Below are 19,823 nucleotides of genomic sequence, written 5' to 3'. Positions count from 1 at the left end.
AATATTTCTGTGTTAGCGGAGTCTGTAACCTGAAGCATATGTAACCTGAAGCGTATGTAACCCGAGGTACCACTGTATACTAATAATAATATAATAATAATTTATTATTTATACCCCGCCCATCTGGCTGGGTTTCCCCAGCCACTCTGGGCGGCTTCCAAAAGAATATTAAAATACTATGATACATCAAACATTAAAAGCTTCCCTAAACAGGGCTGCCTTCAGATGTCTTCTAAAAGTCTGGTAGTTGTTGTTCTCTCTGACATCTGGTGGGAGGGCGTTCCACAGGGAGGGCGCCACTACCGAGAAGGCCCTCTGCCTGGTTCCCTGTAACTTGGCTTCTCGTAGCGAGGGAACCGCCAGAAGGCCCTTGGCGCTGGACCTCAGTATCCGGGTAGAACGATGGAGGTGGAGACACTCCTTCAGGTATACTGGGCTGAGGCCGTTTAGGGCTTTAAAGGTCAGCACCAACACTTTGAATTGTGCTCGGAAACGTCCTGGGAGCCAATGTAGGTCTTTCAAGACCGGTGTTATATGGTCTCGGCGGCCGCCCCCAGTCACCAGTCTGGCTGCTGCATTCTGGATTAGTTGTAGTTTCCGGGTCACCTTCAAAGGTAGCCCCACGTAGAGCGCATTGCAGTAGTCCAAGCGGGAGATAACCAGAGCATGCACCACTCTGGCAAGGCAGTCCGCGGGCAGGTAGGGTCTCAGCCTAGGTACCAGATGGAGCTGGTACACAGCTGCCCTGGACACGTATGGTAATTTATGGACCTAATAGGTATCTAAAGCCATTTGCACATGCAGAATGTAGGCACTCTATATACAGAAATGAGCAAACCACTGATATTTTAGGGAGCGGGCTAGCAGGAGCCTATTACATCATAGCTATTACATCATAGGAGCCGACACAACACAAAACACTGTAGGTTTTATTTGATTTGTTTTTTCTTTTTATTTTGGAAATGTACATCCAGGTTTTTTCCCCTTTAATTTTTTTTGGGAAGAGAGTGGAGCCCTAAGCTATAGCTTCTTTAGTTTATATGTAAATCCGGCACTGCTTATGAATAACATTAATTGGGGTAGGGGAGAGGAAAGAGATGCTTACTTACCTGTCTAACATTTTGGTGCTAGCTCGTTCCAACTTCTCCAAAATTTGAGGAAGCTGTGTGTCGTCATCACAAGACCCTCCCCAGCCAAGGACACGGGCAAGGTCATTTCCTGTACCCAGGGGTAGCACTCCCAAATGACACTAAACGAAATAAGAAATATTCTGTTTAAAGTCAGCTTACAGGCCTATATTTGTGGGGTTTTGTTTTTCTTCACTTTTGTTTTATTTCCTAGTTTCTTAAAAACCCACCTCACTCTTTCTTTCCTCCTCAATAAGAAGAAACTAATACGCACCTGTTTGTGTAAGTTGAGTTTATCAATTTCAGACAATACCCAGCCAACGCTTCCATCTCCTCCACACACTAGGATTCGGAAATTGTCAAACTTCTGAAATAACCGTAGACTGAAAGAGAATGCATTGTCTGTGTTCAAATCCACAAGGAGGTACAATACAAACATTCACAACAATGACAGTGTTAGCTGTTGACAGTAAATTATGCAGATTTTCAGAAGAGGGGAACAACCAAGAGCGCCAAAGACTAAGTATTTGTTATTAGCACAAGTTTTCGTGGACTCAAGCCCACAAAAGCTGCCATTACAAATCTGTTTGTCTTCAACTGATTTTCCTGCAATCATGTCTATCCTTCTGGAAATTTTATGGGAAATAACTTGTTGCTTTAAAAAAATAATTCAGGTGACAAAACCTGATTGCTTTCCCTTTTTCAAAGTTCCGGCATTTAGCAGAAACTGCTAAATAACAGATCCAAACCAACAGTTTTTGGTCTACAAGTACTAACCAAATATGGTGGTGGCATTATTGCAATGAAAGTGAGGTCTGCTCCAAGGCCAAACCCCTCAAAATAGGATTCCTCCTGTGGCAATCCCTCTTCGTGTGAAGAAAGCATGGAATATTATTATTATTATTATTATTATTATTATTATTATTATTATTATTATTATTATTATTTATTATTATTATTTATACCCCACCCATCTGGCTGGGTTTCCTCAGCCACTCTGAGAAGCTTCCAACCAAATGTTAAAAACAATACAGCATCAAACATTAAAAACTTCCCTAAACAGGGCCTCCTTCAGTTGTCTTTTAAAAGTAAAATAGTTGCTTATTGCCTTGACATCTGCTGGGAGGGCATTCCACAGGGCAGGCGCCACTACCGAGAAGGCCCTCTGCCTGGTTCCCTGTAACTTGGCTTCTCACAGTGAGGGAACCGCCAGAAGGCCCTCAGCGCTGGACCTCAGTGTCCAGGCTGAACAATGGGCTGGAGACGCTCCTTCGGGTATACAGGACCTGAAGTGCGTCGTTGCAAACAGGGTAAACGTGCTATTCTGCTCTATTGCTGGATCATCAGTACAGGCAGCGACTGTTTTGCCCACTGACATGCCCCCTTTTATTGCCCCAGAAGGGGGCGGAGCAGAGTGGTGGCAGAACGGGTTTACGCACAACTGCTGACACGAACAATGACCCAGAATGCGACCCCCATGCAAACAAGGAGATTTTGACTGCCTTGGTTCTCTCATATTCTTAACGACCCCAAGTTAGTCATGCCCATTATCGTCATTGGGTGTATTCAGGGTAGGATTAAGGATGGGTACCATCCATAGGAAGGGACGCGGGTGGCACTGTGGGTTAAACCCCAGAGCCTAGGGCTTGCCGATCAGAACGTCGGCGGTTCGAATCCCCGTGATGGGGTGAGCTCCCTGCCAACCTAGCAGTTCGAAAGCACGTCAAAGTGCAAGTAGATCAATAGGTACCACTCTGGTGGGAAGGTAAACGCCGTTTCCGTGTGCTGCTCTGGTTTGCCAGAAGCGGCTTAGTCATGCTGGCCACATGACCTGGAAGCTGTACGCGGGTTCCCTTGGCCAATAAAGCGAGATGAGCGCCACAAGCCCAAAGTCATCCGTGACTGGACCTAATGGTCAGGGGTCCCTTTACCTTTACCACCCACAGATTTGCTGATACCAGCTATCTTCCAGAAAACAGCATCTGTTGAAGTGCTATTTAGCTGGCTAACTGGTCACATTCTGTATCCTTGGAGGGGGGCACTCTGTTCTCTGCAAAATTATCCACAAGCCAGAATAACCAGTTCCCTTCAGAGGTGATTAAACTCTAGGAAGCCCTTAAAGGCACTGGTGAATTATTGGAGGGGCCACTCCCTTCTGTGAACTGCCCTGAGACCCCCGGGTATGAAAGGTAAAGGTAAAGGGCCCCTGACCATTAGGTCCAGTCGTGACCGACTCTGGGGTTGCGGCGCTCATGTTGCTTTAGTGGCCGAGGTAGCCGGCGTGCAGCTTCTGGGTCATGTGGCCAGCATGACTAAGCCGCTTCTGGAGAACCAGAGCAATGCACGGAATTGGCATTTACCTTCCCGCCGGAGCGGTACCTATTTATCTACTTGCACTTTGAGGTGCTTTCAAACTGCTAGGTGGGCAGGAGCTGGGACCGAGCAACGGGAGCTCACCCCGTTGCGGGGATTCGAACCGCCGACCTTCTGATCGGCAAGTCCTAGGCTCTGTGGTTTAACCCACAGCACCACCCGTGTCCCTGGGTATAGGGTGGTATATAAATTCAACAAATAATAATAATAATAATTCTCTGCACAAGAACACAGAATATTAGTTTGCAGTTGAATAGCAGCTCAATAGACATTTTAGAAGAATAAAACAGGTGACCCCTAACAGGTATGGCGCACATGTGATTAGATAGCATGAGGTCATCAGCAAGAGGCAGAAGGGACTGAGGAAGCAGTGCATGGACATGGGATGGAAATACAATGAGCTGATGTGAAATATGCACAGAGCCTCTCTGTTTCTTTTCTTTGCAAGTGAAACCGGTTGTATTCCCACCCACCCCTGCTTAAAATTTGCAAGGGTCATTGGGAGCCAGTGGCTATCTACCTAAATGGCCCGGACAGCTCCCCAAAAGTAATTTAGCAAACCAAAGCCAAACTTGTAACAGGGAGCTAAAGCCTCAAACTTCAATGACAGGTGGCCATCCAAGCTCTGCTTAAAAATTTCCAAGGAAGGAGGGTCCATTCCTTGGAGAAAGTTCTTGTCTGGTAACTTCTCAGAAGAAGAGACTACTACATGCTTTGTAATTCCCCAATAATATAACCATCTGATATGGTGAGCTCTAGCAGAATAAAGTCCGATTTAAATGTACCAATTTTGCAACGACCCCGTCCAGGACTAACAATGGGTGGAAAGCAAAACTCCTTACCCTAAATGAGGCCCTCCATTCATTAGATCAAACACCTGAGCTGGATTTAGCGACTGCTTGAATCGTCGGAGAAATTTTACGCCCTGATTGTCTCCGCTCTTTGAATTGACAAAAACCAACAGAGGACTGGCACAAGATGGTGGACAGGTGGCTTTCCAGAATCCTGTAAACAGAGTAAGGGATAAAATGATGTAAATATGGTTGAAGGAACCAAGTGGCTCCTATTCTTCCAACAGGATCACCAATTACTGCTTTAGTGGACAAAACAAACAAATAAATATCCACTCTAAAAAGCCAATTCTCACTTAGCTCCGACTTTGAAAAGGTCTAATTGTCCCCATACTAATTAAAGACAATAGGAGGGTTGGGAATTAGCTGATTAAAGTGTTCAGGGTAAGTGCACAAGTGAAAGCCACAAGTGAGACAGAAGTAAATTACTCTACAGCAAAGCATCTGAGAGGCAAGAGCGGCAACCTTTTGTTCTGTTAGCTCTTGTATCGAAGAAGAGCTTGCAGATTTGCTGTGGGTTCAGACAGTGGCAGAAGCATAGAGAAATCAGGAGAGCCACTCCCTGCACTCTCACTGTGCCAGAGATGCCTCTAGACCAGTGTTTTTCAACCACTGTTCCGCGGCACACTAGTGTGCCGCGAGATATTGCCTAGCGTGCCGTGGGAAAAATTGAAAAATTCGAAAGATTTAAAAATAAAGTATTTTATAATTTTTCACATTTCTGTTTACTTACTATTTCATAATAAAGTAATTATAAAATACTTTCTTTGTGTTTATTTGATTCCTATTCAAGAGAATTACTTTATATATAGTCAATATAGGCACAGAGTTAAATTTTTTAACATTTTCTAATGGTGGTGTGCCTCGTGATTTTTTTTCATGAAACAAGTGTGCCTTTGCCCAAAAAAGGTTGAAAAACACTGCTCTAGACAACTGATATTGGACCTCTTTTGTTGAGCTGGGTGGTGGTGCACATTATTTTTTTTAAAAAAAAATATTGTTTATTTAACATAATTGTTACAAAATATAAGCAAAATATTGCAAATACATAGATACACATTTCAAATAAGCACATATACATGAAAAAGGAACAAAAGAGAAAAAAGAAAAGAAGAAAAGAAAGAAAAATAAAGAGAAAAAAAGAAGAAAAGTGGAAGAATTTCTCCCAAGTTTATTCTACAAATATCTCAATATGAAAATACTAATACAGTGGTGCCTCGCAAGACGAAAAGAATCCGTTCTGTGATTCTCTTCGTCTAGCGGTTTTTTCGTCTTGCGAAGCAAGCCCATTGACGGATTAGCGGATTAGCGCTATTAGCGCTATTAGCGGCTTTTAGCGGCTTATCTGCTGATCGGATCAGCTGATAAGCGGCTTAGCGGCTTAGAAAAGGGGGGGGGGAGGAAAAAACCCTGCAGGAACTCGCAAGACATTGTCGTCTTGCGAAGCAAGCCCATAGGAAATTCGTTTTGCGAAGCACCTCCAAAACGGAAAACTCTTTCGTCTAGCGAGTTTTCCATCTTGCGAGGCATTCGTCTTGCGGGGCACCACTGTAAAACTTCATTAATTGACTTCCATCGCTTACACTGCACTTCCTATATACATTTTAAGCAAGAATGTATCTGGTGCACATCAGATTAAGACTAGAAAGGCGTTGTTGTTGTTGTTTTAAAAGAACTCCTTTTGTTGCTTTTAAATTCAGAAGTCATCTGGGTCATGATGAAAATTCACCAATGGGGGGGGCAGAAGGAGATTTTTATTTATGGTTTCTTTCCAGTAAAAAGCAAAGGATGTTGGGAAACAAGTATAGCCATGCCAGCCTCTGGCAACTACTAAATAGCCATTTTTGGCACCCAAAAGCAGCCAGAGATGGGGAAAACAGCCTTTGTTAACCTTCATTAAAGTTCCCAAAGATTGTGATTATCTAAATAGCTCCAGCAACCTGAGCAAAAAGCTCTTGTTAAATCATGCTAATGGACATTATTGCCATGAAAATCGCATTCAGGTCCCAATGGACACACAACACACTCAGCTCTTCATGACTAAATTCCAAAATCCATTTAAAGAAAGAATGACTAAATCCAAGTGTATAATGGACCTATGAGATCCCAAGTGCTCGTGAATCCTATTATACCGCCCCCCAAATTATGACACTAAAAGGGTAAGGAATTATATATAATTCCGCTTGGTATTTGTGCATGTTCTGAAATGTGCCAATAGGCCGGCAGCCCTAACGATGGGAGTCATTTTCTTACAGTATAATAATGGCGATATTTCTGCTAATTTAGCTATCAATTCCAAATTGTCATTACAAACAGAAAGTGAACATCTGCTGGAAACATCTGCATTGTGAAGCCTTCAAAATGTAATAGGTGATGCATATATTTACAATGTACTACACAAAGTCCAGGGACGCAAGTGGCGCTGTGGGTTAAACCACAGAGCCTAGGACTTGCCGATCAAAAGGTTGGCGGTTTGAATCCCCGCGATGGGCTGAGCGCCCATTGCTTGGTCCCTGCTCCTGCCAACCAAACAGTTCAAAAGCATGTCAAAGTGCAAGTAGATAAATAGGTACTGCTCTGGCAGGAAGGTAAACGGCATTTCCGTGCGCTGCTCTGGTTCGCCAGAAGTGGCTTTGTCATGCTGGCCACATGACCCGGAAGCTGTATGCCAGCTCCCTCGGCCAATAAAGTAAGATGAGCACCGCAACCCCAGAGTCGGTCACGACTGGACCTAACGGTCAGGGGTGCCTTTACCTTTACCTTTACACAAAGTCCAATGACAGCCACCCCCCACTTATTCTTCAAGATTCAGCTAATCCACTAAAAGTACAGTCTACTCAGAATTAATCACTATTGCGTTTATTCCCAAGTAAACTTGGAGGTCGCTTAGACTACATGTCTGTGGGCAGGGTTGTGTTGCTTTTATTGTACTGTAGCGTTGAGTTTGTAAGTGGTTAAGAAAGGATGGCTTGGACCCAGAGTAGGCTCTTCCAATTGCAGAATGATGTGCCCACTAAATAGAGAGGAAGAGAAATGATTTTCACAGATTCCTCTTTCCCCCTGAAGTTTCCTGTGTCATCTTCTTATACCCTTCAACCTCCAGTCCTCCAGAACAGACTGAGGGAATGAAAATGAAGCAGGTGGACTCTGTGAAAAATCAGCTCCCCACTCTATGAATGGGAGGTTTGAAAATTTTAGCAAATATTTAGATTTGTTGCTTGACCTGAAAGCCCGCCAGTTTTTCTCAGCTTAAAACTCCTCCTAAATAAAAGAACACGAGCCATGATTACCCTTCGTGTCAATAAGTATTACAAATGCACACCTCGTGAGGCAGCCCAGGGACTGAATAAATGAATGAATTGATTTATTACGGTCACAGGGAGTAAAAAGAGGCAGCTGGCAGTGGCAGCAGTGGGCGGCTCTGTGGGCAGGTGGTGAGCAGATCTGCCACCTGAGGCAATCGCCCCACCTCATGGTCCTGGCTATATAGTCAGCATCTTAGTCTTAAGTCTGTATCTTTTGGTCTTCCCAAGCTGCTCTCTGGAGCAGAAGGGGGTGGGCAGAGGAAACCAGCAAAAATCCTCCCGCTTCCTTAGCACGGAGTGCCCTTTCTGTGAGTAGAAACATACCAGTTGAATCACTGGATCCAACTCACTGTCCTTTTTCTCTTCTTTTCCCTTTCTGCCTATGGACCAGAATGCGGCAGCTAGACTGGTGACTGGGAGCGGCTGCCGAGACCATAAACACTGGTCCTGAAAGACCTACATTGGTTCCTAGTACGTTTCCGAGCACAATTCAAGGCGTTGGTGCTGACCTTTAAAGCTCTAAACAGCCTCTGCCCAGTATACCTGAAGGAGCGTCTCCACCCCCATCATTCAGCCCGGACACTGAGATCCAGCGCCGAGGGCCTTCTGGCGGTTCCTTCACTGCAAGGTGAGGTTATAGGGAACCAGGCAGAGGGCCTTCTCGGTAGTGGCGCCCGCCCTGTGGAACATCCTCCCATCAGATGTCAAAGAAATAAACAACTACCTGACATTTAGAAGGCATCTGAAGGCAGCCGTGTTTAGGGAAGTTTTTAATGTGTGACATTTTAATGTATTTTTAAATCTTTGTTGGAAGTCTCCCAGAGTGGCTGGGGAAACCCAGCCAGATGGGCGGGGTAAGTATAGATAGATAGATAGATAGATAGATAGATAGATAGGACCTGAGCGCATAATTGGAAAGAGATCTCAAGAACTGCCCAGTTTTGCCAGGGCATTCCATGGTGGCTGGGTGAGATAGCAAAGCTGTATGCATGTCTGTTGACGGAGGACCTCAGCACCATTTTAATATTCTGTACTTGTGCTGAGCTAACACAAGGAGAAGAGTCCCTGGTCCTATTCGTAGACCTTATAAAATTGCAATAGGCAGCAGCATCCTCTCTCCAGTCCCAATCAGCACAACTGCCTTGTGCAAAGTCTTTACACTCAATCTTACAGTGGTGCCTCGCAAGACGAAAAGAATCCGTTCTGTGATTCTCTTTGTCTAGCGGTTTTTTCATCTTGCGAAGCAAGCCCATGGACGGATTAGCGGATTAGCGCTATTAGCGCTATTAGCGGCTTAGCGGATCAGCTGATAAGTGGCTTAGCAGCTTAGAAAAAGGGGGGAAGGAAAAAAAACCCGCAGGAACTCGCAAGACATTGTCGTCTTGCGAAGCAAGCCCATAGGAGATTCGTTTTGCGAAGCACCTCCAAAACAGAAAACTCTTTCGTCTATCGAGTTTTCCGTCTTGCGAGGCATTCGTCTTGCGGGGCACCACTGTATTTGCAAAGCGTGTCACGAAGAAATATATAAAGGACCTGCATACCATCAGAGTCTATGCTGTTCAGTGCTGTAGGTGGAATAATGGATACTTTGCACTGGCCAAGTGGACACTTGCGAGGAAACAAATCTCTGCATGCCGTGTGCACCTGGGGGGGAAAAATGAACAAGCAATGGTCCGTCAATATAGTACATGCAGCCTTAATGTTATGGCAGCAAGCGTACTCCTGAGTATTGTAACAGAAACACTCGTTTTTCAAGGAAAGATATAAAAATAAAGGTGTGCTCTATTCCCAAGTGACAAAGCCACACCAGGCCTGGATAATTTCTGGCCCATCAAGCCTTCCATGTATGTATAGCAGTCCAGTCGGAGCGTCATGAAAACTCAGTGCAAAAACAGATTGCTAACTAGTCACTGCTGGTCTGGAGTGGCCGTCTGAGCAGCATCACAGACGCGTTCTGCCCCTGCACAGAGGACCCTCTGGGAACATTTCAGAGGTTTAATTAGGGAGCCCTTGAGAAGAGTGCTGTCACTTACATGCCGGCCTGGAGGCGAGACCACAAATAACGCAGGCATTTTAAAAGCAAGAAATACCTGGCAGAAAAGGGCAAGTTGTAAAATATCAAATAATACAGGTGAAATGAGGAAGTTTTTAATCTTTGATGTTTTACTGGGTTTAATGTTTTGATTTGTTGGAAGCTGCCCAGAGTGGCTGGGCAGCTTACATATACCGTATTTTTTGCTCTATAAGACTCACTTTTCCCCTCCTAAAAAGTAAGGGGAAATGTGTGTGCGTCTTATGGAGCGAATGCAGGCTGTGCGGCTATCCCAGAAGCCAGAACAGCAAGAGGGATTGCTGCTTTCACTGCGCAGCGATCCCTCTTGCTGTTCTGGCTTCTGAGATTCAGAATACTTTTTTTCTTGTTTTCCTCCTCCAAAAACTAGATGCGTTTTGTGGTCTGGTGCGTCTTATAGAGCGAAAAATATTGTAAGCAGTAAATTCTTTTTCTTCTTCTTCTTCTTCTTCTTCTTCTTCTTCTTCTTCTTCTTCTTCTTCCTCCTCCTCCTCTTCTTCTTCTTCTACCTATTAAAACCATTGGGTAAATCTGGCTCAGGACTGTCTACATATAATGTAAGTGGCTTTCCAGGAGTCTTTCCCACCCTAATTGGAGATGCCAAGGAATGACCCTTTTCACTCTCCCTGCTTGGCTAATTCATAGAAAAGAGTGAAGGTTGGCATCAAAGTGAGACCTTCCATGAAAACACTTGGTGTTCTTTCCTGAGGTATGCCAAGCCATTCCTACAGTTTTTATGTTCCGGGAAGAAGGCAAGAAGTACCATAAAGACTTTCTAAAGTCAATTTTAGGAAGGAATGCAAAGCGCGAGTGTTCCACCACCTAATCCTTGTGCATACATAAAAGGAGGTGGTGTATTGGCCCAGGGGCTTCCACAGAACTCTATCCTGCGTGACATGTTTCTTAACATCTCCATGAAGCTGCTCGGATAAGTTATCTGGAGGTTTCGGCTGAAGCAGCTTGGCTACACGGATGACACTGGCTCCAACTCGCTTCCGTCAGATCCTAGGGAGAGGGTTGGGCACTGAGAAAATGGATGCAGTGGAACAAGCTAAACTTTGCAGATCTGTGGCTTCCACTGTGGTTGGTAGAGAACTGAGCCAAAAGCCGCCCCATGGCTCTACGCACATTCAGATAGTGAAGACTCTTCTGTGGAAGCGGATGGGTGAGGGCAGGACAAGTTCCTTAGTAAAACGCCTAAAGCAGTCTTTCCCAACTTGATCCCTGGAGGGCACCAAGTTGGGGAATACTGCTGTAGAGCCTTCCCAGGGAACATTTTTGGCTTTAAGGGTTTTATATGCTGTTTATATGATGACGATTTGTATTTATATCTTAACATCTTTCATTAAACATGTATACTGCTTTGTCTATCCATGGGGGCAGAAAAGTGAGGTCAAAAGAATAAATCAAAATCACAGGACTGCACAGAAGCTACAAAGAAAAAACAAATGGCAAATGGAATATGTTGACCTTTCTGTGTCACAAATTGCGCAGTCTGACGTACAGTTTCTAAATAACAGCTTATTCTGATATTTTAAAAATATTCAGGGTTTCATTTTTGCTACTAAAAATTATTTGTCAATATGAGTCAGGAGTCCCTAGGGTTGGATGGCGCCTTGTACGCCTCCTTCCAGCAGCCAAGCTGGTGTCAAACGTCTTGCTCTCGTTTCCTTTGGACCCCATCAGCAAGGCTGAAAGGGAGGGGGGGATCTTGTTGCCTGGGCAGCCCAGGGTCTCTAGACACACTGCAGAGGCTTGCGCCCAGGGGAAGCCACTTCAATACTGAGAACGTGGTGATTTGGACTTCCGGGTTAGCGCGATCGGCTAATGGCGGATTCCCTCCGAGCTCCATAGAAGATGGGTCTTGCCGCCGCGGCGACGTGGGGACCCTCAGAAACCACAGGCGCTGTAGCCTGTGGACTTGGTGACTCGGCGGGCACCATTTGCGCCCCCCGACCCGTGAAGGAGCCTTTTTAAAGGCTGCGGAGCGGGGGACGCCCAGGGGAAGCCACTTCGATACTGAGAACGCAGTGATTTGGCTTCACCCTCCGGAGGTGAACTCCATTGTCTCTCGAAACAGACAAAGGCAAACCAAAAATTATGAGAACATTCTAGGAGACTGTTTTGAGGGAAAGAGACCTGTACAATCTGAACTCACCATCGTTTTACACCAAAGGCACTTCCAATCTTGCAGTCGCAGGACGCTGCCACAGGTCTTGTCACAAACTGCACATTTGGCACTGACAGGAAGATTTCCTTCTAACCACTGGTGAGGCATAGCTACCTGCAGCGGAGTGTTTTAAAGGTCAAAATGGGGGCAACGGAGACAGGGAAATAAGCATGTCACTTTTCTTCCAAATTCACTACAGTCAAACCTTGGTTGTTGAATGTAATCCATTCCAGAAGCCCGTTTGACTTTCAAAATGTTTGACAACCAAGGCATGGCTTCTGAGTGGCTGAAACTTCCTGCACTCAGGCAGAAGCCGCGTTCAGCTTCCGAAAAATGTTTGAAAACCGGAACACTTACTTCCGGGTTTTCGGCGTTTGGGAGTCGAAACGTTCCAAAATGAAGGCTTTCAGGAGCTGAGGTTTGACTGTACCATATTTACTGCTTCCCCACCCACTCAACCCATTTTGAAAACTATTACGGTCATATCAAACTAAGTTGCACTCAAAATAGGCACAGAAATTAATGGATCTAAGTTAGCCATTATTTTCAATGGGTTTACTCTGAAGAAGACTTAGCGCTGGATACAACCCCTGAGGTTCTGAACCAAAGAGATCGGAGTACGTATATGCCATGGTGCAGAAGGTTCCCCTTCCAGTCGCCTAATGAAATCCCTGTTTCACGGGGGACACACATACACCCCGAGTTTCAGAACTGGCTTTCTAGGTTCAGGGTGCTGTTGCTGGGAGGGGAGAAGTTGGCACAGCTGCGTCAACCCTTTTGGACAACTGCCATTATCAATACCGCCCCCCCCCCAACTACACTTCGCTGCCAGTGTAGCTTAACTTGTGTCAAGCACGCCAACAGAGCAGGTCGCTGGAGGAAGCGCTGAGGTGCGGGGACCTTGGCGCAGCACCCCTTGCTTCCCCAATCCCCCTTGGCAAGCAGCCCACTGTGTTGGGAAGTGAGGAGAGCAAAGCGTGTTCTCCTTCATGGAGAGCACGTGTTGCAGTGGGGGCCGCCAGGACACTCCAAAGTTGTGGGGCGGGCTAATTGACCGGTGGCCACTGATGCGATTGGGCTTCCCTTGTCGTTGGGAAGCAGTTAATGTTGCCATTTGTTGACTGACAGCCAGAAATGCTAAAACTCCTTGCACGAGGCTAGGGCTTCCTCTTTTCGCCCGTGCATCGGATTGCCCGTCCCCCCCCCTCCCTAGAATTAGGGTTGGTCGCTTTGACCTTGCTATGCCTGTCATGGGGTCGTCTGCTTTTGGGGCAGGGGCCCGGTAGGAATTTTGTCCATCTGGCTGATTGGCTGGGGCCATTTGGTTTTTGCCTACTGCGTAGCAAATCGTCACAAGGTAAGGTTGTAAGGTTGCGGTTAGGCATTGGTTTTTGCTTTGGTTGGTTGAGGGGCATGGATTGGCTGTGCCAATAAAGGAATACAGGGGCTCACTATTGCTTTTATTTGAATCCTGTCAAGTGGCTAGGGCCACGCAAGAGCCCCTGGTTGCATTTGGGGACGGCTGAGGGCAGGTTCCCTGCTCCGTCGCTACCCCCAAGTGTATTCCCCTTTTCTGATTTTCGCAGGCGTGCGGAATGTCAGACTGTCCCCCACAGTGGGGGCAGCTAGTCACAACCAATGCCTAAGCAACCACTCATATGTTTGTATTTTAATAAAGTTGTGGCCAAAATTATGCCAAAAATCTTAAACAAAAATACTGGTGTGATGTGTGAGTTATTGGGGTGGCTCTGGGGACCTCGACACACAACAGAACCCCAGAGGCAGCAGCTATATCGCAATACCCAAAGCAAGGGGCTGGCTTTCCTCTAGTGGACCACAGGTGAGATTACTTTGGGTGTTATGAGTTTCTTTGTGTAATAAGGCTTCACTCCAGCAGGATTAAATGTGCTAAAAATATTTTTCCCTCCCTAATGTAGACAGGATCCACAATCACTTAAAATTAGCATCGTCCTACCTATTAGCAAATATTTCATTTTTCTGCATAAAACCGAAGCATGTGCAGAGTGCTGCCTGCATTTCTGAGAAATACTTACACCATCTTCATCCTCAATAATATCTTTTCCAACTGAAGTCAAAGTAGTCCATTTGCAACTGTTTATTGCTCTGACTGCGCATCTCTTATGAGCCTTAAACTTGCACACTGGATGAAAAGACACACATAATCTTTGAATGATTCACATCATCTTTCAGAAGCTTAATCAAACACACATCACTTCATTACACAAATAAGTAAAGGTAAAGGGACCCCTGACCATTAGGTCCAGTCGTGACCGACTCTGAGGTTGCGGCGCTCATCTCGCTCTATTGGTCGAAGGAGCCGGCGTACAGCTTCCGGGTCATGTGGCCAGCATGACTAAGCCACTTCTGGTGAACCAGAGCAGCGCACGGAAACGCCGTTTACCTTCCCGCCAGAGCAGTACCTATTTATCTAGTTGCACTGGTGTGCTTTCGAACTGCTAGGTTGGCAGGAGCAGGGACCGAGCAAAGGGAGCTCACCCCGTCGCAGGGATTCGAACTGCGACCTTCTGATCGGCAAGCCCTAGGCTCTGTGGCTTAACCCACAGCGCCACCCGCAATAGGTAGTGTTAAAAATGTAAATTGTTCAAAAGGTAACTGTTTAGTTCGAATCCTTCCCAGCAGTGCGCTGGAAGAGTGTTCATCTCACAATTTTTCCAACTCTACCAAACTACTGAGAGACTCACCCTGCAGGGTAATTTAGTTAGTTAGTTAGTTAGTTAGTTAGTTAGTTAGTTAGATTTATAGGCCACTTAATCAAAAGGCTCTCTAAGCAGTGTGCAAATAAAACTGTACATAAAACAGAGCTAAAATCCACAAAACAATTTAAAAACTATCAAATATAAACTGTACAGCTGGGCAGGCTTATCAAAACAAAACAAAAATGTGTTCTGCAGGTGTATAAGACGACACAGCAAAGCTGCCTGTCTCATATCAGTTTATACACATAGCAGTTAAGGCAGTCCAAGTCCACTACGAGCAGACGTCTGTGGTATCTTGGTAGATAGGTGGTTAAAGGTAAGGTAAAGGTAAAGGACCCCTGGACGGTGAAGTCCAGTCAAAGGCCACTATGGGGTTGCGGCGCTCATCTCGCTTTTCAGCCTGAGGGAGCCGGTGTTTGTCCGCAGACACCAGGTCATGTGGCCAGCATGACTAAACCGCTGCAACGGAACACCATGATGGAAGCCAGAGCGCATGGAAATGTTGTTTACCTTCCCGCCGCAGTGGTACCTATTTATCTACTTGCACTGGTATGCTTTTGAACTGCTAGGTTGGCAGGAGCTGGGACAGAGCTCACCCCATCAAGGGGATTCGAACCACCAACCTTCTGATCGGCAAGCCCAAGAGGCTCAGTGGTTTAGACCACAGCGCCACCTGCATCCCCATGGGTGGTTAGACACCACAGTAAGCATTGAAGAGAAAGTGGCGCCTTGCTTACTTGCAGGAGTCCACTGTGGGAATTACCTGCTTCACAGGACAAGGGCTAATGTGGAGGAGAAGAAGAAGAAGAAGAAGAAGAAGAAGAAGAAGAAGAAGAAGAAGAAGAAGAATAGGAGGAGGAGGAGGAGGAGGAGGAGGAGGAGGAGGAGGAGGAGGAGGAGGAATTTGGATTTTATATCCCGCTTTATCACTACCCGAAAGAGTCTCAAAGCGGCTAACAATCTCCTTTCCCTTCCTCCCCCACAACAAACACTCTGTGAGGTGAGTGGGGCTGAGAGACTTCAGAGAAGTGTAACTAGCCCAAGGTCACCCAGCAGCTGCATGTGGAAGAGCAGAGACGCGAACCCGGTTCACCAGATTACGAGTCCACCGCTCTTAACCACTACACCACACAGGCACGAGGCTGTCCATGGATCCCCCTAGGATATGGAAAAGCCTGTCTCTTCTCCTGCCGCAGTACTGCAGTGCATAAGAAGGACAGAAAGTTCCTGCTTTGCATGGGAAGAAAGGAATCTCCTGAACAGGATCAGGATCAACCTAATGTTGTCAGCACCTAAAACGTATCCCAACCTTTATTCCAGTTTGTAAGGAAGTGGTTCCCATTTCACAGATGGAAAGCTGAGGCTTATGGACCGTGGTTTGTGAAAGCCACCTAAGGAAACCCATGGCTTATGGGGTAATGGATGTAAACCCTTGCAGCAGTGTAGCTACTGTTTATTATAATTAAATAATATTGCCTGCAAGCTTCTCACTATCCCAGAAACTTTGCGTTGGTAGTTCTCCAAGAACAGCTGCTCTCTCCAAATGCCTTGGTTGATTCCAAAAAAAGCAAAAGCGCTAATCTGACAAGATCCACGTCCTGGGACTTGCAGTTTAACTTGTCAGACAGCGTATTAGCTGTCTTGTAGGATTACACAAAACCTGCTATTTTGTTTCTAAGAATACAAATATGCACAGCAGGGTTTAATCACAAACACCCCCAGAAGTAGATTAAAGATACTAGGAAATAAACTCTCATTTTGGATGGTAATGAAAATTCATACTGCAAGAGGGCCTTCTCGGTAGTGGCGCCCTCCCTGTGGAACGCCCTCCCTTCAGATGTCAAGGAAATAAACAACTATCTGACTTTTAGGAGACATCTGAAGGCAATCCTGTTTAGGGAAGGTTTTGAGGATTGATGTTTTCATTATGTTTTTAGATGTGTTGTAAGCGGCCCAGAGTGGCTGGGGAAACCAGTCAGATGGGCGGGGGTATAACTAATAAAATTATTATTAAAATATATTATTAAACAGGGACGTACAGTGTTCCACTCTTTTTTCTACCTCGAATGCAGGACCCTTGTGGCATGTAGGAGGGGGTAGGAGTCCCTTCTGGAAAATCTGGTGATTAAGGTTTGGTGAGCTCCTTTCAGTGTGATGAGTGCAGTCCAGAGACTTGCCTTCAGGGCTATGTAGGGCAATGTAGGGGGCAGCTTTGGAGCCAACCTGTTAGATCAACCAGAGTTGTGGGGCCCTGGGAGGGGGTGAAGCAGAAAGAACTCTCTACTCACCCGAAACAGGAGGGCCTGAGGAAAGGGGTATGTGGAATCGGGTGTCCACGGCTGGTTATGATCAGTTAATATCTCACACCGTGGTTCTCTAACAGTGAATCTGGTCCATTAATTTAACAAATGTGACCCAGCTTCCTCAGCTTTGTGTTTTGCATCCTTATTTCCCAGTGTGTGTTGCAAACAGCTGTTGTCAGGGCTGCCTGAGATCTCAGCTCACAAAAGATCAACGCCAGGTTCTTCTTATATACAAGGGCGTTTATTGCAGTTCTTAGTAAGTTCCACAACCGAGGCGCGCAGCCCCCACGTCTGTTAACCTTAGACGGTAGAAGTCCCCTCTGAATTGGTCCCTCCCCTACACCAGTTTAATAAGCTAACGCTGCTCCACCTTTTTCTCTCTTTCCTTTTCCGCAGGGATTCTCCTGAAGCGGAATCTCCAGACTGCTCCTCCCCCCTCCTGCGGGCTTTGGGACCTGGCTCCTCCTCCGGGCTCCCTGTTCTTCCGCGCGCCTCCTCATTTGAACTTGGCGCGCGCGCCCAACCACTGACCTTCCTTTTGACAGTTATGCTACTCCCCTCACTGCCCTCCTCCTCTTCCCGGAGAACGGCTTGCTCTGATCCCTCCTCTTTCTCTGTCGCCGGAGCTGCTCCCTCTGACACACTGGAAACTCCCCCCCCCTTCGCTGCGCTCTGGTGGGGAGGCTGGCCCTGATTCCCAGCTGGCCCCCCGCTCCTGACACTTTCCCCCTGGGGCTCCCCTGGCCCTTACCACAGGCGCCCCCTTCTGGGAATCCTCTGATTCGCTGGAGAGACTCATGGAATCCCTTGCGTCATTGCTATCCTCTTCCTCGCTGTCCTGGGATTCCTCTCCATCGCTCTCCATTTCCTGCCTTCCCTGTGCCTCTGTCCCTGTACCCCTGACAGCTGTCTTCACAGAAACCCAACTTTGCAAGCTCCTGATCGTGTGCAGAATTCCTACATGTGAGTAGCAACTCACATATTTGGGTCGATCTACAAACAACCAAATGCAACGCACTGCTGCTAAATGACAACGTGGCGTGACGGATGTGGCTAAAAGTTCAGCTCTATATAGCCAACACAAGAGTTAAACAATACAATATCTAGACATTGGGGAGGGGGGACAAAACCGCCTTGTTATTTTCTTAGGAAATGAATTTCTTAAAAGAAGGCATTTGTGGCGGGCAGGGCCAACGTGGCCAAGCTAACAATGAAGAAAACAAGGGTAACAAGAATCCTGAAAGGTTCTTTTCAGGAACACCTACATTTTGAAGGCAAAAAACACTGCAGGGGGTCGGACTAAATGATTTTACAATGTTCACTGAAGCTCAATAGTGAATTATTACTTAGCTTGATAGGGACGCGGGTGGCGCTGTGGGTTAAACCACAGAGCCTAGGACTTGCTGATCAGAAGGTCGGCAGTTCGAATCCCCGTGACGGGGTGAGCTCCCGTGGCTCAGTCCCTGTTCCTGCCAACCTAGCAATTCGAAAGCACGTCAAAGTGCATGTAGATAAATAGGTACCGCTCCGGCGGGAAGGTAAACAGCGTTTCCGTGCGCTGCTCTGGTTCGCCAGAAGCAGCTTAGTCATGCTGGCCACATGACCCGGAAGCTGTACTCCGGCTCCCTCGGCCAGTAAAGCAAGATGAGCGCCGCAACCCCAGAGTCGTCCACGACTGGACCTAATGGTCAGGGGTCCCTTTACCTTTACTTAGCTTAATATGATATACGTTCTTCTACTACGTGTCACCACTTAATTATGTGATAATACACAATGGGGGGTGGGGGCTGCCGCCGCCTTTACCTTCACAGGACAGGCCATGAGAAGTAACTCCAGAAAGGCTCTCTCTGCAGACGTTGCAGAAGGTGGGTCGAGCGTGGGAACAGGCGTACCAGTTATGCATCCCTGAGAAATGTTCCATATTAAACTGGGCAGCCTAATGAAGGAGAAGTTGAGAGAGATTTGCAGCAACAGGACATCACTACAGCAGCAGCTAAAACCACCTGACGTGTGAAAAAATCACCTTCCAAAAAGAATACTCCCCAGGCTCTTTAAACAAAAGTAACATGAACTATATGGCTATATCAGGCTTAACCAAAGCTCTATTTTAGTTTCATGGATTTTTCACACCGCATCAGGGACATACACCTCTTCTTCCCCGTTTACTGCATCTTGAAAAACCGGCAATATTTCAGTTTTTAAAAGCGCAAGACGCGCAGCATTCCTCTTACCTCATAATGTTCCCGGGACTGTACGGACTTCAGAGAGCTGATCCAATCCTCCATCTCTTTTCTGTTCTCTGCACACAATATTAATCTCCTGAATGGTGTGATTACCTGGGGGGGGGGAGTAAAGATCACTTAATATGATGACTCCGAATTGCTATAAAGAGGACAAGGTAACAAAGAACACAGAAAAAGCAAGATCTCATAATTCTTGTAAAATACTGATCACCTTAATAAATTCCAAAGACAAAAAATTTGTTATCAGTTGTAAATGTTTTCCTGTGTAATTCACAAGAGAGAGAGAGAGAGAGATTCTTGTTTATTTCTAGTAGGAAATTCAGATACTACAAATTCACCGCCCTTCTGAGAACAGCCAGCCTAGATTGTAAGGATATTTAACATATTTTGTATTCCAATGTTCGGTATGATGCTGCTTTTATATGACTTTGCAATCAAAATAAGATATGTGTGCATAAAGCGTCGGGAAAGCAGTGAGTGAAGACAATAATTGTGGTTTATATTGGTACCCTTAACTTAAAAAGCCAAACAACATAAACCTTTAAGCAGCAGGCATTCAGAAGATTTTCTTTCCTTGTCAGAGTCGTTATTATTTTCCCATTGCCGTGCTCTCTGATAGGCTATTAAGTTAGGCCACAACAA

At 46.1% G+C, this 19,823-nt stretch overlaps 1 protein-coding gene across 2 annotated transcripts in view; it reads right to left on the bottom strand.

The window, feature by feature from the left end:
• The window catches only part of DGKH (diacylglycerol kinase eta), a 96,022-nt gene that overhangs the window by 32,315 nt on the left and 43,884 nt on the right, over positions 1 to 19,823 (bottom strand). For both annotated transcript variants that reach the window (XR_014529596.1, XM_083519062.1), the window contains exons 4-11: positions 19,170 to 19,274; positions 18,742 to 18,874; positions 13,952 to 14,058; positions 11,886 to 12,011; positions 9,198 to 9,300; positions 4,343 to 4,505; positions 1,402 to 1,510; positions 1,110 to 1,249 (exon numbers count right to left, since the gene is read on the bottom strand). Coding sequence is in view for 1 of the 2 variants with exons in the window: in XM_083519062.1 (XP_083375188.1) it covers positions 1,110 to 1,249; positions 1,402 to 1,510; positions 4,343 to 4,505; positions 9,198 to 9,300; positions 11,886 to 12,011; positions 13,952 to 14,058; positions 18,742 to 18,874; positions 19,170 to 19,274 (986 nt within the window). In the remaining variant the exon portion in view is untranslated. The remainder of the gene's footprint in view (positions 1 to 1,109; positions 1,250 to 1,401; positions 1,511 to 4,342; positions 4,506 to 9,197; positions 9,301 to 11,885; positions 12,012 to 13,951; positions 14,059 to 18,741; positions 18,875 to 19,169; positions 19,275 to 19,823) is intronic.

This window comes from Podarcis liolepis (assembly GCF_965112155.1).
Source record: "Podarcis liolepis genome assembly, chromosome: 8".
In the NCBI taxonomy this organism is placed as follows: Eukaryota; Metazoa; Chordata; class Lepidosauria; order Squamata; family Lacertidae; genus Podarcis; species Podarcis liolepis.
This window is presented reverse-complemented; position numbering and strand designations above follow the sequence as displayed.